Raw genomic sequence first — 24783 nt, 5'->3', positions numbered from 1 at the left:
ACAGATGACTGTGGAATCTGTCTCCTTTTTCCCCATCTCCAGCAATCTACCAATTCGTCTCTTTAAGAGTAACCACTGTTAATAGTTTGCTGTATATCTTTCCAGCGATTTCTTTGTGAACTTAAAATCATTTCTCTTTCAAACTATTTCAGAGATAGTTTATGCATGTTTAAATATACCTGTCTGCAATCAGATACAGACACACATATATGTGTGTAACATTGTTCTGCACCTTGATTTTTTTCACTAGATATATGGAGCTGTTCATTCTGTTTAAAGGCTACATGGCATTCCATTCTGTGAGTGCATAATTTATTTCATCTGTTCACAACTTGAACAACCTTATTAACAGGTTGTTTTCAATCTTTAGCAATGGATAGCCTTATACATTATTTCACACCTGTGTGAGTGCATCTAAACGGTATATTTCTAGAAGTAGAAATGACAATTATACATTTTATATTTTAACAGATTATAATTGAGACTATATTTTTCTCTATGTCCTAAAAAATTATTGTATTAGGAAAATTATTTTTTAAATATCTTTACAAATCACAAGTGGAAAAAATATCTCACTGTTTTAATTTGTATCTCTTTTATTAGGAGTATGATTACACATTTTCCATATATTTAGCAGCCACTTGTATTTCCTATATTTTTTAAAGAAATAAGTTTTTTTTATTATTCCTAGGTTTAAATTTAGTGAAAAGCTCCAAAGATGGAGCAGAATCTTTTCATATACTCCACACTTGGTTTCTCATACTAACACTTTACATTATTATGTCATTAGTATGACCATATTGTGGACAAAATTAATGAAAAGATAATGATACATAATTATTATCTGAATTATTAAGTAAACTTATTCAGATTCCCTAATTTTTGCATACTGTCCTTTGTATATTCCAGCATCCCAGCCAGGACATCACAGCGTATTTAGTTATGATGTCTCCCCAGGCTCCTCTTGACTATGACAGTCTCTTAGACTTCTCTTGTTTTTGATGACTTTGACGTTTTAAGGAGCACTGGTTGGGTATTTTGTAGGAAGGTGTGATTTTCTCTGACTTCTTTCAAGAATTTCTCTTTGCATTCTTTCGTGTGTGTGTGTAGTTTGAAACTGATATGTCCAGCTGTGCTTTCTGCTATCATTCTTTTTTTTCCTGGTTAGTGTTCTCTGAGATTCCTGGTTTGGTGTCTGTCATTAATTTTGGAAAGTTCTTGGCTATTATTATTATTTCAAATATTTCTTCTGCTCTACTCTTCTTTTCTCTCTGCCGACATTCCAATTATGTATGCATTACATCTTTTATTACTGACGAAGGTCCGTCTAGTCAAAGCTATGGTTTTTCCAGTAGTCATGTATGGATGTGAGAGTTGGACTGTAAAGAAAGCTGAGTGCCAAAGAATTGATGCTTTTGAACTGTGGTGTTGGAGAAGACTCTTGAGAGTCCCTTGGACAGGAAGAAGATACAACCAGTCTATCCTAAAGGAAATCAGTCCTGAATATTCATTAGAAGGATTGATGCTGAAGCTAAAGCTCCAATACTTTGGCCACCTGATGCGAAGCATTGACTCACTGGAAAAGACCCTGATGCTGGGAAAGACTGAAGGCAAGAGGAAAAAGGGATGACAGAGGATGAGATGGTTGGATGGCATCACTGACTCAATGGACATGAGTTTGAGCAAACTCCAGGAGTTTGGTGAAGGACAGGGAAAGCTGGTGTGCTGCAGTTCATGGGGTCACAAAAAGTCAGACAAGAGCAATTGAACTGAACTGAACTACATCTTTTATTATTGCCCCATAGTTCTTGGGTGTTCTATTTTTACTTCTATTTTTTCTGTTTGGATTTCAGTTTTAGAAGTTTCTCAGCCTTTAGTGGTCCTGTGTCTTTGGACTGTGACCTTCACAAATGTTTCTCTAATGGAATAGGTTTTTCTCTCTGCCACCTACTAAGAGCAGTAAACTTTGCTTACAAGAATGTACTGGTATAAAGTTTTGGGAAATAATTGTGTTTTGAAGGCATTTTGGAGGAAATTGATAAGTTATCTATGGAGATTACCACTTAAAAAAAGAATAATCAGGAAGAAAACTTATTTGGAGCAGAGCTCAATGGCTACACTTAATAAATAGTATGGTAAATCCTTTGCTATGTATATTGACAACAATTTTTAAAACATTAAAATACTTTTCTCTTTATCATTTATATAGAATTTTGTGGGGTGTTTTTCTTTTTTTGCAAAATCTAATTGTTCCAAATACTTTTACTTTTTCTATGTTCCCTGAGTAATCTAAAAGTGCTATTGATTTTCTCCACAAGCTATTAACTAAAAGATGCTTGTTTTTTTAAAGGAGCTGTGGAAATTGATAATAAAACAATTAAAAAAGCTTTTCCCCTACATTTTCTTTGCCTTTAGCAGAAACCTCTCATTTGAACCATAAGCAGATTAAATGAAAATCTCACTGTAGCCCTCTGGCTAGTCAGATCAACAAAGTAATCTAAATCTACCATAATCCCATTAGAAATAGCCAACAAAATATTTATTGTTTAATAATATGTCCCAGCTCCAGAGCTGTACCAGTTGAAGTCAGAACACAATTTTGAGTTGTTTTCACATTATACCTACTGGTTTCCTGTGATGTAAACAGGGGAAAAACCTGACAATAAAGGTTAGCACTGAAATAACTTTATGCTTCCCAAGTGGCTCAGTGGTAAAGAATCTGTCTGCAATGAAGGAGATGCAGGAGATGTGGGTTTGATGCCTGGGTTGCAAAGATCCCTTAGAGGAGATCACAGTAACTCACTCCAGTATTTTTGCCTGGAGATTCCCTACAGACAGAGGAGCCTGGCAGGGTACAGCCCATAGGGTTGTAGAGTTGGACATGACCGAAGCAACTGAGCATGAATAAAGAAATTTATCTCCTAATTCAAAGGCAAAACATCACACATAAATTTAACCAGACGAGTGTTTAATTTTGCATTTGGGATTGGGTCTTCAGTATATTTTAGAGTTGGATTATTAGCAATTAATCAAATCTCATGTCTATGAAAGGCAACCTGGATGAGATGACACCAGGCAAGTGTCATCCCCACCCCCCATCATCTTACCCATAACTAACTTTATGCTTTGATGACTTGTCCTTAAAGTTCATGTTTTACAAAGGGGAGAATAAGAAGCATCAAGATATGGATGGCTTGCTGTTGATAATAATGCCTGTTATCCAGTTATGACCCATAATATCACAATTAGAGCAACATTTCAAGATTCTTCTGCCATGTGGGAAATTTTTTAAGACTTTCAGAGTTGCAGCACTGGGAGGCCTTTAGTGGAGCTTCTGAGGTATACTTAGAGATGACAGATATACCCACGCTAACAAAGAGGACGTCCAAGTCATCTACACATGCCTGTACTGCCCAGTCAGGAACAGATGAGCCAGACTTTAAAAGGAGATAATGAAAAGTTAAGTCCCTAAGCACCTCCTGAGCTATGGATCACGTTATCAAAGAAAACAATAGACAAACTAACAGGCAAACACAGCTTTACAGCAAACATATTTTGCAAAGGAATAGTAGAGAAAAAAATACGTATTAAAAAAGGACAGTAGTAACAATACAAGCTATTTTTGTAGCATTTTCTCTGAAATAAGTATCACTAATACATGTTATGTCATTAACTCCTGACAAAAGTCCTCATGAACTAGGAGCTTTCATTATGCTATTGTACAGATTGGGAAACTGAGGCAGGAGAGATTAAGTAATTCACTGAAGGTTACAACAGCTATGACTGGTGTGATTTATGAAGACCCACATTCCAATACAAGAGTATTTATCTTAACCTAGGTATCAGACTGCTTCTCCAAGAAAATGAATTTCAATTGCTGACTTGAGTAGAAACAGAACTCTTTTGAACTTATTCCTGGAATGTCCAGTGTATGTGTGTGTGTGTGCTTAATCAAGTCCAACTCTCTGTGATCCCATGGACTGTAGCCCACCAGGCTCCTCTTCTGTCCACGGAATTCTCCAGGCAAGAATACTGGAGTGGGTTGCTATTTCCTTCCTCAAGGGATCTTCCCAATCTAGGAATCAAACCAGCGTCTCTTGTGTCTCCCGCACTGGCAGGCAGATTCTTTACCACCATGCCACCTGGGAAGCCCAGAGTCCAAAGTCAATCCTGCTTCACTTAGTATTTTCTTCCTCTTTCTAGGACTGGACAAGGTTAGAGCAATTGCTGTACTTTGTTACTTTGTTAATTAGTCATCTAGACTCCTTTTGTTTTCAACTGGGTGATGTATCTGAGCATCTAGGTAATACTGTTATTTATCTGAACTAGGGAGGAAAGCAAATATTTGCCAATATTTCAAACACAGCCTGGATCCATAAGAGACTAAACAGTGCTTTCCATGTGCAAACGTTCCTAAGTGAACAGTGAACATCCATTGATCTGTGGACTTCTCTATGGCTGCTATGGTGATGGAAGGGGCTAGGCCTGGAGAATCTGCTTCTTACCCAGACTTTCACTTTGATTAATCAACATTTCCCCATTCCTGTCACCAATCATCACTTATCCACCATGGATCAATGATCCTCTCTTTTTTTTTAAACTGTGCTTCTGTCTACCCACATTTCTGCCTCTGGTAATTTTCATATTGACTCTAGTCTATCTCCTGGGTGGCCCCTTTCTGCATCTCTTGTCACTCTGATCTCCAGCGACACCTCACCCCAATCCCAAGGAACCAGTGCTGATGAAAGACAACGCATTGATACACAGGAGAAACAAATGGGCTTGTGAACATGCAATTCATAAAGCCACAGGGAACAGAAATTCAGTAATGTTGGTGAATCTGCTCAGTCTACTGAGGGACACTAGACAGTCTGGGGGAGTAAATTATCAAGGACAATTGAGCTGGACTTTCAGGACATATATCCAGAGAATCACTCAGACACAGCAGAGCAGACATCACACAACTTATCTTTCCATCCAGGAATCTTTGAAACTTGAGTTTGTTACTTTAAATTAGTGAACCAAATTGGAATGGATTTTCTTTTGTCCAACATCTATCCCTTCAATATCTCCCTGCATGTATCAGATCTCTGGATACACATAATAACATAATGATAATAATAATACAAAATAATGTCATTTACTTTTTCACTAGATTCAGAAAGCTAATGGATGCAATAAAGTTCTGTTATATCGAGGTTATATACTTGGAAGATTACAGGGTTGGTATTTAAAATCAATCATCCTGAGTAATAACTAACTCTCTTCTGCTGTTAAAAAGTCTTTTATAACTATTATTAATCAAGTACCTCTAAAAAGCATGAAATATTATTTGGGACTACAATTAAAATATTGCTATTTGAAACAAAGAATAAAATAGAAGCTGGAAGATTTGGTAATATACTTCCTGAAAACCCAATCAAAATAATATGCACTATTTTTTTCAACCTCTCTTCTTAGGGACTTAAAGGGGAAAAAACAAATGACTATTAACAAGATATAGGAAATTAGTTTAGATCTGAATTTCATACCATAGCTCGAAGAGTGGGGCTTCCCTGGTGGCTCAGTGGTAAAGAACCTGCCTGTCAATGAGGGAGACACACATTCGATTCCTGGGTCAGGAAGATCCCCTGGAGAAGGAAATGGCAACCCACTCCAGTATTCTTGCTTTGGAAATCCAATGGACAGAGGAGCCTGGTGGGCTAGAGTCCACTGGGTCACAAAAGAGTCAGACACGACTTAGTGACTAAACAATAAACAACAACAGTTTAAAAAACACACATACAGATTAATTTATTTTCGCCTTGGGAGGTGTACTAATGGATTTGGAGGCATGGGAAGAAAGGAGATACCGTTGTTCCTCTGTCTCCCGGATACAGCCCCACTCTCATACCAAAATCCCCTGAAACTCAATTTGTGTACAACCAACACATATCCTCCCACATACTTTAAATTAACTCTAGGTTGTATAATATCTCATACAATGTAAATAATTGCTAATATAATGTAAATGCTATGTAAATAGTTGCCAGCTCACAGCAAATTCAAGTTTTGCTTCATGGAAAATTTTTTTAAAATATTTTTGATCCATAGTGGGTTGCATCCCAGGATACAAAACCTACAGATATGGAGGGCTGACTGTATACATTTTACTTTTCCTAGTTTGACTTTTTTAAACGCCATTAATTTTCCAGATATTAAATACTGATTACTTAGTGGACATTTTACATTTTATTAGTTAGCATCTGGCAAACAAAAGAAAATAGAACTAAAATTCACGTCTTATACAATGCTATAGGTCTATTATATCACTAAACCAGAAAAAGAGATGTGTGTGAAACAGGTTTTATAATAAAACTGTGTTCATACCCTGCGAAAAAAACCTGAACAACTATCTTCTTATATCTCCACCTAGAAATTCACAAAGAAAGGAAAGGAGGGTAAACCTTCACATAACCAATGTTGTCTTTTAATTCATGTCATCTTTGATTCCTAATCTCATGTGTGGCTTGCTTGCAATTCTACACACTCATTTTGAATCCGCCTATAACTACATACTTAAAATTTGGGGTCAGAATTGTCTGGATAATGTCAACTTTTCTCTTCACCATTATATAAGGCATCAATCACCATTCTTCCCACCTCTCAGTTTCCTCTCATCTAGTTAAATGTAGTGCCCACAATGAACTCATGAAAGAGATATCATTACTAGTGATGGTTGCAAGAATTAAAAAATTTTATCTTCAGATGTAAACCTGCTTTTCGAAGCTTTTAAAAGATCACCTTAGAAGCCTAAAATTTAAAAAGAACCTATTAAAGTATTCATCCTGTTGCTATTTAGCTGCTCACTCATATCTGACTCTGCGACTCCATGGACTGTAGCCTGCCAGGCTATTCTGTTCATGGAATTCTCAAGGCAAGAATCCTAGGCTGGGTTGCCAGTTTCTTCTCCAGGGGATCTTCCTGCACCAGGGATTGAATCAATGTCCCTTGCATTGGCAGGCAGATTCTTTACCAGTGAGCTACCAGGAAGTCCATATATGAAAACAGGTCACAGTAATTTGTGGACACATTCAGGAAGAAGTGGCAATCAATAGAATATCTTCTTTCATTTTGTTTCATAGAAATCAATGTATTCCTACTTAAAAATTTCAGTCCCTGGTCTATTTGCAATGGCCTTCAGTCTACTTTATTACTTCAGTCTATCTGACTGGTGGTTTCTATTTTTCTTGTAAGGTTTTCATAGTTAATAATTCACTTTCTCTAGTTTTGCCAAGTGATGAGCATTTGTCAGGTAGGTCTATCTGCTTATACCACCTATTTAATCAGAAGAGACTGCTTGAAAATGATTCAGAAGTTCTCTTCCAAGCTGTTCTTAGCTTTACTCACCTGTGTCTTAATGAATCCTATTGCCTGAAAACCTTTGCAAACACAATGATTAGACAACTCAAATGATGTGCCCTTCACTGGCTTCAGGCACTAGAAGTACTGAAAAACCTGCTTCTTCCTTTGCCTTTAAACCCCTCACCTTATCCTATCCTCCATTACCAGATCAGGCCAGATTTGTTATTTATTCAAAGAAACCCAGTGCTTGCTGGATATCATCCAAATGTCTAAAGTTAAAAGTATCTTACATCACTCTTCCCAGTTCCCATTCACTGAACTCTTCTTACTTTGAGTCTCCACCCAAGACAAACAGATTTACTTGATAGCTCTCCAAATATGCTCAATATGGACTCAGCAAAGTCGCTTAGTTTGGCATCCATTTGTCTAGAATATTCCTTCCCTCTTCACCTCTTTTCAACCTGCTTCTCTGGATACTAAAATTCCACCTTCCTTTAAGGCCAATGTCAAATGTTAGCTTTTTTTTTACAAACCTGTTTCTGATTTGCTCAATAAGGATGACCCTCTCTTGGAGCACCTTTCTGATCCTCCAACACTCAGAGTCAACCTTGTCTTATTGCTTAGTCACATAATCCTTCCTCTTCTTAGATTCTAAGCTCCTGGAGGAGCCACAGTTTATTCTTCTCTATACAAACCAAAGTATTAATGTTATGTACTGTGTCTTTCACAGAGGGACTCAACCAAAATTGATTGAATAAATACACAATGGAGGTGTAGACAAGCTATTTATTTAGTTGAAAACTTTTACAAGAGATTCTGGTTCCATTTTGGAGAAGCCTAGGTCAGTGTCTAACCAGGGTATGGATTCATATATGCAAGTGCCATATTAACATTTCTTAAACAAAAAATAGAAAAGGGTTTTTTTACATTATTGTTTTCATCAAAGAAGATACAAATCATTCAAGACAGCAGATTTTTCACTTATTTTGAGGATCTTTGCAAAGAAAGAAGGTTATTTTGAAGCAATAAACATGATATAGCCATCTGTTTGGGTTTTTTCCCACCAACTCAGCTAAGGGAAATCTTACTTCATATTGGCTAAATTGCTGACATGACTTTTAAAGATAAAATGATTTGAGAAACTGAAAATGCAAAGCTGCCCATATTTTCACCACTGTGTGTACAGATTTTGAACAAACATAATTAATGATTCACTTTTAAAAATTCAGTAGAACACTGGTAACCTAAGTCTCAGAAAACATGCTTAATGTTCATATGAGATATCCATGTTTATATCATACTTTAAAGATGTGAGTGGACATGAAGTAATTCATGATTTATAGGAAAAATCTTTTGCCTTTCTCCTTTTCATTCAGTCCTTCAACATATTAATTAAAATGTCTATTAAATGCCTGGCAATATACTAGCACAGACATACACAGTGAACTCATTAAGACAGAATCTGTGTATGAATTTTACTTATATATAGTCCTTTTTTACACAAAATATAATAGCTTCTGGACTGAAGCCTTAAAACCAGTTCTTCTGCTTAGAGTTTGTAAATTTTGTTAATAGCATCATTTCTCTCCTATGGTTTGAAGCCACAGAATTACCAAGGTCCTCAATATTTTTCACACTTTCAACTATATGCACTAATTTCAGTCTTTTTATACTTTAAGGCATTGCAAAGTATCTTGATTCTGCTTTGTGTTTTTATTTTTTTAACACCAAAAGCATTTTATATCGGATTATAGCCAATTAACAGTGTTGTTAATGTTGTTTCAGGTGAACAGTGAAGGGACTCAGCCATACATATACATGCATCCATTCTCTCCCAAACACCCCTCCCATCCATGTTGACACATAACATTGAACATAATTCCATGTGCTATACAGTAGATTTCTGTTGGTTATTCATTTTAAATATGGTAGCGTGTACATAACCTTCCCCAAATCCTTAACTATCCCTTCCCCCAGCTATCATGAGTGTGTTTTCTAAGTCTGTGAGTTTCTTTCTGTTTTGTCAGTAAGTTCATTTGTCTCATTTTTTTTTTTTTAGATTCCACTTATAATCTTGGTTCTGCTTCTTAAGTTTATCACTTATCTAATAAAGGACTTTCCCAAAGAAAGGCAATGCCAAAGAACGCTCAAACTACTGCACAATTGCACTTATCTCAGTTCAGTTCAGTCGCTCAGTCATGTCCGATTCTTTGAGACCGCATGAATCGCAGCACGCCAGGCCTCCCTGTCCATCACCAACTCCCGGAGTTCATTCAGACTCATGTCCATCGAGTCAGTGATGCCATCCAGCCATCTCATCCTCTGTCGTCCCATTCTCCCCTGCCCCCAATCCCAGCATCAGAGTTTTCTCCAATGAGTCAATTTTTTGCATGAGGTGGCCAAAGTACTGGAGTTTCAGCTTTAGCATCATTCCTTCCAAAGAACACCCAGGACTGATCTCCTTTAGGATGGACTGGTTGGATCTCCTTGCAGTCCAAGGGACTCTCAAGAGTCTTCTAACACTCATCTCACATGCTAGTAAAGTAATGTTCAAAATTCTCCAAGCCAGGCTTCAGCAATATGTGAACCATGAACTTCCAGACATTCAAGCTGGTTTTCGAAAAGGCAGAGGAACCAGAGATCAAATTGCCAACATCCGCTGGATCATGGAAAAAGCAAGAAAGTTCCAGAAAAATATCTATTTCTGCTTTATTGACTATGCCAAAGCCTTTGACTGTGTGGATCACAATCAACTGTAGAAAATTCTGAAAGAGATGGGAATACCAGACCACCTGACCTGTCTCTTGAGAAACCTGTATGCAGGTCAGGAAGCAACAGTTAGAACTGGACATGGAACAACAGACTGGTTTCAAATAGGAAAAGGAGTACATCAAGGCTGTATATTGTCATCCTGCTTATTTAACTTATATGCAGAGTATATCATGAGAAACGCTGGGCTGGAAGAAGCACAAGCTAGAATTAAGATCCCGGGATAAGTATCAATAACCTCAGATATGCAGATGACACCACCCTTATGGCAGAAAGTGAAGAGGAACTAAACAGCCTCTTGATGAAAGTGAAAGTGGAGAGTGAAAAAGTTGGCTTAAAACTCAACATTCAGAAAACAAAGATCATGGCATCTGTTCCCATCACTTCATGGGAAATAGATGGGGAAACAGTGTAAACAGTGTCAGACTTTATTTTTGGGGCTCCAAAATCACTGCAGATGGTGAGTGCAGCCATGAAATTAAAAGACGCTTACTCCTTGGAAGAAAAGTTATGACCAACCTAGATAGCACATTGAAAAGCAGAGCCATTACTTTGACAACAAAGCTCCATCTAGTCAAGGCTAAGGTTTTTTGTGGTCACGTATGGATGTGAGAGTTGGACTGTGAAGAAAGCTGAGCGCCAAAGAATTGATGCTTTTGAACTGCGGTGCTGGAGAAAACTCTTGAGAGTCCCTTGGACTGCAAGGAGATCCAACCAGTCCATTCTGAAGGAGATCAGCCCTGGGATTTTTTTGAAGGGAATGATGCTGAAGCTGAATCTCCAGTACTTTGGCCCCCTCATGTGAAGAGTTGACTCATTGGAAAAGACTTTGATGCTGGGAGGGACTGGGGGCAGGAGGAGAAGGGTTGAGATGGCTGGATGGCATCACGGACTCGATGGACGTGAGTTTGAGTGAACTCCGGGAGTTGGTGATGGACAGGGAGGCCTGGCATGCTGCGATTCATGGGGTCACAAAGATTCGGACACAACTGAGCGACTGAACTGAACTGAACTCAAATAACGACTAGTGACTCTAACTGACTCTTGAGGCAGTATACAAAATTGTCCCAACCTGCTTTTCACATCTTAACATTTTTTTTTTAAACCTACATACCCAGCTTCATTCAAATTTGGTTATTTACTATCTCAAAATACTCCACCAAATTTTCTCTTCTGTATAATATTTATTCAAGATATTCTTCCCTGTGACTTACTCTTCTTTCCCTGCACAATCACAGAAATTCTAACTTCCTTCAAGAAATATCTTAAGTAATTTTTCTATTAAGTCTTAAAGGATTCTTACGTTTGAGCTTTATCATCTCGGGAAACTCGTATTTCATCGTTTATATTTTCTAAGCAACTCCCACATTCTGCTTCACCTTGTGCACTAGGTTACATGATCCTAAGGCAGAGGTACCTTCTTTGCCAGTGCTGAGAGATGGTGCTTAAAATTGTTACTTGATTATCGGTATTCCTGATTACAAATCTTCCTCTGAATCCTATATAACTTCTAAGTCTTTTACTGAAATATGATGAGTGACCAACCTGGTTTCTATACCATCCAGAAGACCAAAACCCAGTGAAGGAGAGGGACTCCCTCTGGTGCTTTAGTATGAGCCATCCACAGACCTTTCATCCTATCTGTGTATTTCATTTATTAATAATTTGCTTCTTTACTTTTCCATTTTTATGTTTTTCTCTCTTTCTGCTACTTTCTCTACTGCTCCTTATTAGGCAAACAGTGATATTCTCTGGCATTTTGCTTATTTCTGCTAGTAGCATTCAAGGAATACATTTTTCTGACTCCTGGGAAAACTGATAATTGCATTTCTAGGCTATTGCTAATCTCTAAACTAACCTCCAAAGTTTGTGGAGAAAAATAAAATGAAGAGAATTCAAACCGAGTTTCAGTGTTCATTTTTAAAATTCTCAGTCAACTTAGGTGGCATTAAAGGGGGAGGAAACAACCAAATAACTAAAGCTAATAGAATGTGTGTGTGTGTTTGTGTGTATCTCAATCTACTACATACGTTAAATGAAAATGATACACTTCTATAGCTTCCTTAAGCACCTTTTCTTTATAATTCTGTTCCCTTTCATGTAGTCTTCCATATTATCAAGAATGAATGAAAACTTGAAAAGACAGCAGAGATGAATCTATCTGAAAATTATTATAAGTATCTTTTTCCTTTTCTGCAGAAAAGTTTTCCCAATGGCTGTACTTTTCTTAGGTTTTATTTATACCCATGACTTTTTGATAGAAGACAATGGCTTTTCCAATAAATGTCCCTTTTGAAATATGAAGTAAATTAAAAATAATAACTGTAGTGAAACTGTAGATTATTTAGAGTGAATGGGTAGAAAGCCACTTACCCCCAGTTGCCACAGTGATTTCACGTAGAAAATGGCCATAAAATGGAAAATCGAAGGACAGATTCACTCTCTGCAAGGAACAACAACCAGAAAAGAAAATCAATAATGTGCATAACAGTAAATGTAAAATGAAGAGCCTTCTACCTAAAAAAAAAAAAATGCTTCTACTTTACACCACTATTATTGTAGCTGACTTTCTGAATCTGAATATTGGATGGAAATAAAGAATTTTTTACCCTCTGATAATTAATTGTTTAAAATATGTGAAAAAACAAAGTTGGGCTGTTATGATCTGTTAATCTATTCTTCACTTCCAAAGGGAATCTAACAGTTTCAGCTCTGAATCAAGCTATTCTCTTTAACATCACTCCTGCCTTTCAGTTGTCCACTACAAAGCAGGTCAACCATCATGATCAACAATTTATTTAGGGTTGTTTTTTGTTTGATTAATCTTCTCCAAAATAGCAGAGCATGTTATCTGTTCAGTTTTACTAAATAAAAAGTAAAAATATTTTATTTTAGGCAATTATACAGTCAACTTATTTTCTGTATAGAACAAAAGGCAGTTTTATGGAATAAGATACTTTGCACCTACAGATCTAAACCTGGAGATATTTTTCTTTTTCAGATTGTGACAAACTCCCCTGATTCAGTATACAAATGACTCTTGAACACGGCTTTGAAATGTACTGGTCAGTTCTACTTATAACATGTTTTTGTGGGGTTTTTTTTTCCCAATAATATAGTATCTGTGTTTTCATTAGAGAGATCTTTAAATTATTGCAGTGTTGAGAAAAGTTTGATTAGAGATCACAAAGTATGAAATCAAAAGGACTAGGGTTTGAGTCCTGATTCTATCCTGCCCTTGGGTCAGTCATTCATTAATTCCTTTGTTTTTGAGGCAGAGGTATCACTGTGTGGATTTTCAACTGGGTGAGGACTGGCAGCCCTAGCCCCCAGTGTTGTTTGAGAGCAATTACTTTATGTACACTTTTAAAGGTATGGGATACCAATAATTTTAAAAATGCTGGTTACTAGAAAGCTACTTTTACTTTGTAGAGAGGAAAACTGGAGAGACCAAGGAATAAAGTTCATAAATTTTGCCCCTCTCTTTTTCTAAAAGAAGATCTGAAGCTTTGGATATATATATATTTATAATATACCTTATTGTTATATATTATATATATATATATAACTCCAGTACTCCCCACTCCAGGACTCTTGCCTGGAAAATCCCATGGGTGGAGGAGGCTGGTGGGCTGCAGTCCATGGGGTCGCTAAGAGTCAGACACGACTGAGCGACTTCACTTGCACTTTTCACTTTCATGCACTGGGGAAGGAAATGGCAACCCACTCCAGTGTTCTTGCCTGGAGAATCCCAGGGACAGGGGAGCCTGGTGGGCTGCCGTCTATGGGATTGCACAGAGTTGGACACGACCGAAGTGACTTAGCAGCAGCAGTAGCATACATACATATGTTTAGTAAGATAAAAAAACAAGACACAAAAAGCAAAGCAAAGAAAAAGAAATCCTAGATTTTTCATATGTTTGAAATGATATGAATCAGATTCATTATTATTAAGATGGATATGAGAGAAAAAACAGTGAGCTATAACAAAGATGATCAACTGAAATAAAAGGATCCATAGGGAAATCAATCGGCTGATCTAGAGCCCAATAGAATGTACAAACCACCTATAATAAAAGGCTATTATGTTAAAATTCAACAATTTCAATATTATATCTCTCCCAACATACAAGCTAAAAAAATGGAGCAGTATAGTTAGATTGAATTTAGCTCTTTCCAATTATGCAAATGATTGCTTTTTATATCCATCAGAGATTCCTAATGACTTATTTGGCATGATATTAATCATTTAAAATTTACAGTGACTTTCAATTAGTTTTTTTCCCTTTCCTTTTTAGTGAAAGCTGCATCTTCAGAAGGGTTTATTTTCATTTTTTATTTTCTGCTGACTAATGGGAACACCAAAACCTATTTTTACAGCACTGACTGAAATGAGTGGTTACTAATAACCATAAAATAAAAGCTTCAGTGGCAAAATCATATATTTCAAAAAAGACATCAGACACAGTTTGATAAAGGCACTTGCTCTAGTATATTGTTCTCCATCAGTCTAATTTTTTCCATGCCATGGGCAAATTGGTAAAATTTGGCATTCTCACTTCCAGAATAAGAGTTTGGTTTAAACATCTATCACTAACAAACTCTATCAATTACTACCAAAGATGAACCAGAAGAATATGACAATTTCTCAGCCATGACAAATATTTAAATTTTTTTAGAATCAAACTGAGAAAAACAAATACATAAGTTAAAGACTATTTTTGATAGTAAGTTCTCACAGAAAAATTTGCTAATATATTATCCTGAAGCACAATATCAATGATTGAAATGTCTCCCTATTTACTGTCTAAATGACCAACTTACCTTAGTTATCACCATGGCCTGCTTTGCACTAACAGCAATGACAATTAATAAAGGTGTTACCTTCTCAATAATTGTGAAATCTACCCCTTTCTCTCCAGGTACTACTGACACCCTTCCCTAAGCATAGGTACTTTCATCTCAATAACTTGCTTACAGGTGTCTTGGTTCCATTTTCCTTGGAATTTTTTTTCTCTATATTATCTAGAATATCACTCCCTAATTCAAATCTTTCGATCTAGAATCCCACTGACCCTGGAATCACGCAAAAATAGTGAAAACAAGTTTTCAGACCCACCACTAATTGGTCTCCACTATCTTATGGTTCTCCCTTCACTCTCTCTACACTGGCCAGCCTTCTAGAACAACTGCTACTTCCTTGAAACTGCCACCCTTAATCCCGGGCTCTGGTTCTTCAACACGATGTCTCTTTTGACTGTAATGATCTCTCAACCCTGGTTGGCCATGGCTCCCACATTCTTCCAGCCTCGGCCTAGTTTCCTTGGTACCCTAAACCTGACTTAAGGACTTGGAGCAGACAGTTTGTTTGGAAGGTGATCCTAGGAAGCATGTGCTAAGGAAAGGGGAACAGTGAGACACAGAAAAGAGAAAAACCAGTAACAGTTACTGGATGTGTTACCACTATAGCCAGGTCTCCCTTGGAGACCTTCTGGGAAAGAGTAGGGAAAACATGACTCAGAATCATCTCACTGGCGGTTAGGAGGCTGGGATATTGATCCACCCACTCTGATCTCCTGTTGATTGACAGCTGGCAGATGATTCCCTCCTTCCCCAGGATTACTCTCAGGCAGAAAGAAGAGACACAGCACTTGAGTTGGGATGTTAGCTGGTATCCTAGAAACTGCCTCGCATAGTTTCAATTTTCAATGAGCTCAGGGAGGCAGAAGGGATGTGAGGCAAAACATCAAGAGGGACCACAAAGTGTCATCCTCAGAGTTCTACTATTACTTCTTGCAAAGTTATACCTCCTACCGTATCTCATCAAGCACTCTCTCTATATGCATGTTCACATAAAACAATCACATGGGTTCAAATTTTAACTGCTTCAAAGAGAAACTAACTCAGCATCAGAGTGGTTAAGAATGCCCCAAAGTGTCAGTCCCTTAGTCATGTCAGACTCATTGCGACCTCATGGACTCTAAGCCTGCCGGGCTCCTCTGTCCATGGAATTCTCCAGGTAAGAATACTGGAGTGGGTAGCCATTTCCTTCTCCAGGGAAAAACAGCCCAAGTGGGACACCAAAACTTGAACCCAGATTTGAAAGACAACAAAGGCAATGCTGCTAATTACTGAAATATTGAAAGTAAAGTAATAAGAAGTATCACACTTAATGGCAACTTCTTGAAAATTATCATCCCTCTTTACAACACATATAGACACAGACACAGAACAACACATCCACACAAATTATTAAAACAAACAGAAATGATTAAGCACTAGGATTTCATGGGGCTCTTTGAAGCGAAATTATTATATATTCCATATAATTACCCCTGGGTAATTGGATCATTATTGCTTCCTTCCCTGGTAGCTCAGATGGTAAAGAATCTGCCTGCAATGCAGGAGAGCCAGGTTTGATCAGTGAGTTGGGAAGAACCCCTGTAGAAGGAAATGGCTACCCACTCTCGTATTCTTGCCTGGAGAAGTCCATGGACAGAGAAGCCTGATGGGCTACAGTGGCTACAATCCATGGGGTTGCAAAGAGTCAGACATGACTGAAAACTTTTACTTTTACTTTCTTTTCATGGTATATAAAACAGGTATTCGGTGAAACTAAAGGAGAGTTTTATTTATTCATTCATCCATTCGCGTAGTTAAAAATCATTGATTCAACACCTTATATATACCAGGCACTAAATCCAAGGCTGAGCCTCAAAGAGTAAGGCCCAACCAGTTTCTCCCTTCAAGGAGTTAAGAAGGTGATGCAGGAGAGCGACACAGAAGGAGAGACTAATAGGACCAGGCAGGAGCAGAGTAAGGACCTGAAGAGGACACCTAACCCAGAGGAGATGCACTGAAACTCTTCAAAGGGGATTACCAGACTAGTCAGATGAGACCTGAAAGCACGGGAGTGAAAGGGATGGGTAAAAATATACGTAGGAAGTAAAACTGGAAGGATCATAATTAATTGAAATCATAATTAAAAGTTGGGCTTCCCAGGTGGCTCCAGTGGTAAAGAATCTGCCTGCCAAAGCAGGAGATATAGGAGACTCCAGTTCGATCCCTGGGTTGGGAAGATCCCCTGGAGAAGGAAATGGCACCCCACTCCAGTATTCTTGCCTGGAACATCTCATGGATAGAGGAGCCTGGTGGGCTATATTCTGTGGGGTCACAAAGAGTCAGACACGACTGCGAACACACACACACACACACACAAGCTGGGAGTGAGGGAGAGAAGTCTAGAATAAAGGACAGGTTTCTAGCTAGGTGACTGGTGGACCACAACCCACTAACTGAGGTGATGAATACAGGAAGAAGAGCTATTTTGGTTAGGTGTGAGAAGACCTGCTGTATCACTAATTAATTACACTTCCCTGGTGGCTCAGACGGTAAAGCGTCTGTCTACAATGTGGGAGACCTGGGTTCAATCCCTGGGTTGGGAAGATCTGCTGGAGAAGGAAATGGCAGTCCACTCCAGTACTATTGCCTGGAAAATCCAATGGGCAGAGGAGCCTGGTAGGCTATAGTCCATGGGGTTGCAAAGAGTCAGACATGACTGAGCGACTTCACTTTCTTTCTTTCTTTCTTAACCACATCATTGAAATTTTTTAGAACTTGAATACGCAACAAAAACTCTTCTGCAACCATAAAGGTAAACAAAATTCTGGACAACATCACAAAAAGCCACTGCAAACAAGAAAAAGCATGACATTGAAATTTACTAGATTTAATTGATGAAGATGACACAAATGGTGAACTCTTTCCTATTTGCGATCTCATCCCATAAGAAATATCTAAGGTAAAAGGAGGGCTTCACAGGTGGCTCAGTGGTAAAGAATCGCCTGCCAATGTAGGAGATGCAAGTTCAATCCCTAGGTCAGGAAAATCCCCTGGAGGAGGAAAATGGCGACCTACTCTGCTGCTGCTGCTGCTGCTGAGTCGCTTCAGTCGTGTCTGACTCTGTGCGACCCCATGGACGGCAGCCCACCAGGCTCCCCCGTCCCTGGGATTCTCCAGGCAAGATCATTGGAGTGGGTTGTCATTTCCTTCTCCAATGCATGAGAGTGAAAAGTGAAAGTGAAGTCGCTCAGTCGTGTCCGACCTCAGCGACCCCATGGTCTGCAGCCTACCAGGCTCCTCCGTCCACGGGGTTTTCCAGGCAAGAGTACTGGAGTGAGGTGCTGTCGGTTTCTCCGGCAACCTACTCTGGTATTCTTTATACATATTTTTCTTATGCTTGTTGCCATCTGGGTTCTAATTATTATGATCTCTGCTAATTCTTTTTTAATAACACAAGAATTATAATTCTATGTAGAGAATGATCCTGGAGAATCCCATGGACAGAGGAGCCTGGCGGGCTACCGTTCATGGAGTTGCAAAGAGTCAGATATGACTGAGTGACTGAGCATGCGTGCATACACACACAACATAAAAGGAAGAAATGTTTAGAAAATTCTCATGTAAAGACAATAAATTAAGTAATAGAGCAAAATGTAAAATAAAAACTCAAAAGCGAAACTGTAAAACGCATGTGTGACATAAATAAAATCAACTGAATTTGCTAATTCCTTATACTTGGCAGAAAGTGAACTATTTGACAGGAGAGGTATCATAATTCTGAGACAGGCATAAGAAGTATCATATGGGGGAGAAGAAACTTGTGAAGCGTTCTTTGAAAAGCTTGTAGAAGTAGGTAAATAGGTGCTAGGTGGTGTGCTGCAAATTTATAGCGGGTACAGCCACATATGACTGTGAGTTTTGAAACCGAATCATGCTCTTCTACAACTTGCCCCATGCAATCACTGTGGGGAATAGACTATCAGAGGAAATTAGGGCCATATTAATAGATTTCTTTTTTTTCAGCTATGCCATGCAGCTTGTAGAATCTTAGTTCTTCCACCAGGGATGGAACTCAACCCCCTGCTTTGGAAGGGGGAGTCTTAACCACTAGACCACCAGGGAAGCCCCTCTGATCGATTACAAAGCACATCTACATCTCTTATTGCCTCTGTTACATATTTTTCTTATGCTTGTTGCCATCTGGGTTCTAATTATTATGATCTCTGCTAATTCTTTTTTAATAACACAAGAATTATAATCCTATGTAAACACTGCTCCAGTTTTACTTGTTTGCCTAATTCTCAGTGGAATTACAAAGATAAATTAATTAATCAATGCTTTCAAGACCTTGAAGACAGAAACCCCCTACTAAGAGTTAAAGAATCGGAAGTGGGTGCATTTATAATCCTAAAAACCATTGAGAAAGTCACTCATAAAAAATGCCTTTTGTTTTAAGACAGCTTCTTGTTTACAGGAGCAAAGTTACACTCCCATGGTTCCCTAGCCTCCATTTCATCTTTATAAGGTATAATCCTGATGGGGAAAAATCAGCAGCCTGTGAGGGAAAAAATTAGTAATAACTAATCTTTTAGTGGAGAAGGAAATGGTAACCCACTCCAGTATTCTTGACTGGGAAATCCCATGAAGCCTGGAGGGCTACAGTCCATAGGGTCACAGAAGAGTTGGACGCAACTTAGCGACTAAACAACAATAACAAGCTTTTAGTAACTGCTGATCTCACAAGTTCATGACAGCAATGAGTCCAGTGAATATAGGCGGTATCCATTTATTTAAGAATAAATACGCCCGTGGCAGATTCATGTTGATGTGTGGCAGAACCAATACAATATTGTAAAGTAATTAGCCTCCAATTAAAATAAATAAATTTAAAAACTAAAAGAATAAATTCATGGGTTAATCATTAATTTTTATACATGTATTTGAACATGCTATTTTTAATAATTCAAATAATTTCATGTTTGCAGGGCATGTGTTTGTATCTTAAAGCTATTAAATAGGCAGGATGATGATGGTGATGATTGACAAAGTGAGATTTGCATTAATTTTTGCAAAAAATTAGGCCAAGTAAATTGGAGTCATAGCATTTTCAGTTTGTTTATTGATGCCAAGTATTATTAATACTTGATGCCAAATATTCAGTTCAGTTCAGTTCAGTCGCTCAGCCGTGTCCGACTCTTTGTGACCCCATGAATCGCAGCACACCAGGCCTCCCTGTCCATCACCATCTCCCGGAGTTCACTCAGACTCACGTCCATCGAGTCGGTGATGCCATCCAGCCATCTCACCCTCGGTCGTCCCCTTCTCCTCCTGCCCCCAATCCCTCCCAGCATCAGAGTCTTTTCCAATGAGTCAACTCTTCGCATGAGGTGGCCAAAGTACTGGAGCTTCAGCTTTAGCATCATTCCCTCCAAAGAAATCCCAGGGCTGATCTCCTTCAGAATGGACTGGTTGGATCTCCTTGCAGTCCAAGGGACCCTCAAGAGTCTTCTCCAACACCACAGTTCAAACACATTAATTCTTCGGTGCTCAGCCTTCTTCACAGTCCAACTCTCACATCCATATATGACCACAGGAAAAACCATAGCCTTGACTAGACGGACCTTAGTCGGCAAAGTAATGTCTCTGCTTTTGAATATGCTATCTAGGTTGGTCATAACTTTTCTTCCAAGGAGTAAGCGTCTTTTAATTTCATGGCTGCAGTCACCATCTGCACTGATTTTGGAGCCCCCAAAAATAAACTCTGACACTGTTTCTACTGTTTCCCATCTATTTCCCATGAAGTGATGGGACCAGATGCCATGATCTTTGTTTTCTGAATGTTGAGCTTTAAGCCAACTTTGTCATTCTCCTCTTTTACTTTCATCAAGAGGCTTTTTAGCTCCTCTTCACTTTCTGCCATAAGGGTGGTGTCATCTGCATATCTGAGGTGATTGATATTTCTCCCGGCAATCTTGATTCCAGCTTGTGCTTCTTCCAGCCCAGCATTTCTCATGATGTACTCTGCATATAAGCTAAATAAGCAGGGTGACAATATACAGCCTTGACGTACTCCTTTTCCTATTTGGAACCAGTCTGTTGTTTCATGTCCAGTTCTAACTGTTGCTTCCTGACCTACATACAGATTTCTGAAGAGGCCAAATATTGTTAAGTATTATATTAATAACTTTGGGAGGAGTTGAAAATTTAAAGAAAAAATACATGTTGTTTTATTTACATGGCTATTTCTAATGATACTGGTTTTCATCCAGAATACCTGAATAAATGACCACATGACACCTGGACCCTCATAAGCACTGAGTCAGTGGAGTCAATGATGGTTAACATTGTATTATGTACCTGAGGGGTTTAGCATAGCAAAAGTTCCTCAAAACTAGTTTCCTAAATAACAGCTTATCTGATTTCTAATAAGGAAATGGAAAAGATTTGATATATGTTGTTTCTAATAGCAATGGAGGCAAATTGCTTTTGTAATAGAATCACATCACAATTAGATATTATGTTTCACAGAAACATTATGGTGCCTTCATTTTTGTTATATTGAAATGACCACTACTAGTGTATTTACTGGTGTTTTAGGAATGGAATTAGCTTTTAATGTATCAGACATTATTCTAAGTATTTCGTCTGCATTAAGCAAGTATGAATGCTAAAACTAGGTGAGAGTGTGATAAGAAAGAAGATGTTTTGTATGCACAGAGTATCTCCCCCAAAGATACTTAGTAATTAGAAAAGGAAAAATAGTAAGTTTACAGTAAAGAAACAAAATCTGGCAGACATCACTTTAAGCAGGTGATCAAAGTTAACATCACTGGTAATGAGCCGTGATGACATCAGGTACCTCCTGATGTATGCATGATCATGGACAAAATACCATTCCCTGGGTATCCTTTTTTTTTTTTTTTTTTTCTTCCACACTGTGTATCTTGTGGGATCTTAGTTCCTCACCAGAGATGGATCCCTGGTCCTGGGCAATGAAAGTCTGCATGTTAACCACTGGACTGCCAGGGAAGTCCCTTCCCTAGTATTCTTGCCAAAAATAGAGACCCATATTTAACCATGAAGAAGCAGTAGACAAACCTCAAATCAAGATCACTGTACAGAGACTGGTAAAGACTCTTCAAATGTCGAGTTCATGAAAGATAAAGAAAGAGAGAAAATGTGTCATAGATTGGAGGAGGTGCGACTAGGAGATTTGACAGATAAACGCAATGTGGGTCCTATATTGGATTCCAGATAGGAATAAGGGTGGTTTGGGGACAGTTCACAAAAGGTGAATGTAGCCTATAGATTAGTTAAGAGTCTCACACCAATGGTAATTTCTTAGTGTTGGAAATTGTACCATGAGTATATAAAGTGTTGCTACTTGGGGCTGCTTGTTGAAAGCTATATGGGAACTCTTCAATAATTTTTCCAAGTTTATTTATAAGCCTGAAATTGTTTCAAAATAGAACTTTACAAGTTGTTCAGTTGCTCAGTAATATGTGACTCTTTGTGACCCCATGGATTGCAGCACTCCAGGTTTCCCTTCACAATCTCCCAGAGCTTGCCCAAACTCATGGCCATTGAGTTGGTGATACCATCCAACCCTCTCATCCTCTGTCATTCCCTTCTCCTCCTGCCCTCAGTCTTGCCCAGCATTAGGGTTGTTTCCAATGAGTCGGCTCTTCGCATCAGGTGGGCAAAGTATCGAAGCTTCAGAATCAATTCTTCCAATGAATATTCAAGATTGATTTCCTTTAGGACTGACTGATTTGATCTCCATGATCAAACTTTATAAGAAAGGAAAACTAATAAGTTCAAAGCACTAGGAGCAGCAGAGCCAGGATTTCAATCCAAATGTGCTTGACTCCAAACTCCTAAATCTTGCCTACTACAGGACAGCATTCTCTCTCCCTTATACTAGGTGATCCTTTTCCTACCTATTATCACATCTTCTAGAGCCATTTTCTACCTGGCACTCTTAACATTGTCAGTGACTGATGTTTTTGTTCTCCGTAATCATAACTTAATTTTCTTTAAAATTTAATAACAGTGGAAATAGAAAGCCCCCAGATGCCTGAGGCTAAAGCCACACACACACAAAGAAAATCTGAGGAAGGTACAGGGCAGTCTTCTCTGATGAAATCACAGGGACTAGACTAGCAGTGCTGGGCTGGATGGAGCCTTCGTGAGCTGCACACCATTGAGGTCTGATGGCAACATGGTGGTTTCTTCTCACTGGATGATGGGAACAGCCTGAACTACTCATTTTGCACATTTGCGGATTAGATGCTTCCGTTTCTTATCTGCCAAGGATAGATCCAAGGGCCTGTTTTCTAAGCTCATACAACATTTATTTATTTATTTTATAATTGTCAATGGTAATGACTTTTCACTGGTTTATTCACCTGTTTAACAACTATTCACTTATAAAAGTAACATAAACTGCAAAGATATGAATACGAGTATATGGGCTTCCCTGGTGGCTCAGATGGTAAAGAATCTGCCCGCAATGCAGGAGATCCAGTTTGATCCCTGGATCTGGGTGATCCTTGGAGAAGGGAATGGCTACCCACTCCAATATTCTTGCCTGGAGAATTCCATGGACAGAGGAGCATGGAGGACTAGAGTCCATGGGGTCACAAAGAGTCAGATATGACTGAGCAACTAACACTTTTCAAGTTGGTATACATGTATATGTATGTAGATACAGATAGAAAAACTTAAATTAACAAGTTTCTACAGCAGGTAACTACCAAAGAGAGAAAATGTACTATGGAGAGGCATTTCCATGCGGCATTGCAAAAGAAGCAACGCAAGCTTCTTTTGATATATTCTAAAGTAAGATCCTGCTTCTAGGCCATAAACGAGCTGAGTATTTGCCAGAAATAAAATAGCTGCAGTGGGCAGGATGCTTCACGCCACTTTTACCATGTGGAATTTTTACAAAATGGAATTTAAACAAACTCTCACTCTTGCAGGGGAGTGAACAGGATATGGTTCGTTAATCCAGTGACTGAAAACACTGGAAACCTAATTAAAAGATCAAATTGTTCAGGAAAAGGGGCTAATCAATATGCAAATATACAGGCAAGGGAGTGGCTCCTTTCAGAAATAAAGCCCGACAATCGAATTGATTTTCTGGGTTAGAAATTCTAACTGCTTCAGCACTTTTTTGTAACCAAGAACTTAATTAACCCTGCATATTGAATGACACTGCATGGGGCTATATGTAAATTAGAAAATAACATATAAACATTTTGCAGTTACCCATTGCTTGTTCATATGAACTTGAGATTAGGTGAACATCATATCTTTTGATCTCTTACACTTCATGGTTCCCAGGAACACTTGGCTTATGGTTGCCTGCCTATACTTGCACGTTTTGAGAATTATTCAAATTAATTATGTGACTATTTACCATTCAGGGAGAGTGCAGAGCATAAGTCTGTTTAAGGGCACAGCGGGTAAGAAAAAACAGGATTTATAAAGGAGCCCTTGGAGGGTCGGTGGGCGAGGGGAGACCCAGAGGTCACATCTGGATTTTCCACACAGCTCTGAGAACAAGGCAGTAATTCTACCAGGCTTCTCCAACCTGAGTATTCATGGCAATCACTTAGGATTCTTGTTAAAAATAGGCTCCGCTGCAGATAGTCGGGGGTGGGGGGAGGGAAGTAGAATTCTGCATTTCTAACAAGCTCCCAGTGCTCCTGAGATTGCCCCACTTGGAAAGTCAAGACTTTGTGTCATATAAATGGTCTTTGAAACTCTAAAACAGTGCTGTAAGGAAGCTTTGACAAGCGTGAAATGGGTTAAAAGGATAAATAG

At 38.5% G+C, this 24783-nt stretch overlaps 1 protein-coding gene across 2 annotated transcripts in view; it reads right to left on the bottom strand.

Annotated features, from left to right (window-relative positions):
• The window catches only part of PLXDC2 (plexin domain containing 2), a 447502-nt gene that overhangs the window by 187065 nt on the left and 235654 nt on the right, over nt 1-24783 (bottom strand). For both annotated transcript variants that reach the window (XM_027976592.2, XM_027976593.2), the window contains exon 4: nt 12487-12556. In XM_027976592.2, coding sequence (XP_027832393.1) covers nt 12487-12556 — 70 coding nt within the window. The remainder of the gene's footprint in view (nt 1-12486; nt 12557-24783) is intronic.

The sequence above is a fragment of the Ovis aries genome, chromosome 13 (genome assembly GCF_016772045.2).
Source record: "Ovis aries strain OAR_USU_Benz2616 breed Rambouillet chromosome 13, ARS-UI_Ramb_v3.0, whole genome shotgun sequence".
Classification (NCBI taxonomy): Eukaryota; Metazoa; Chordata; class Mammalia; order Artiodactyla; family Bovidae; genus Ovis; species Ovis aries.
This window is presented reverse-complemented; position numbering and strand designations above follow the sequence as displayed.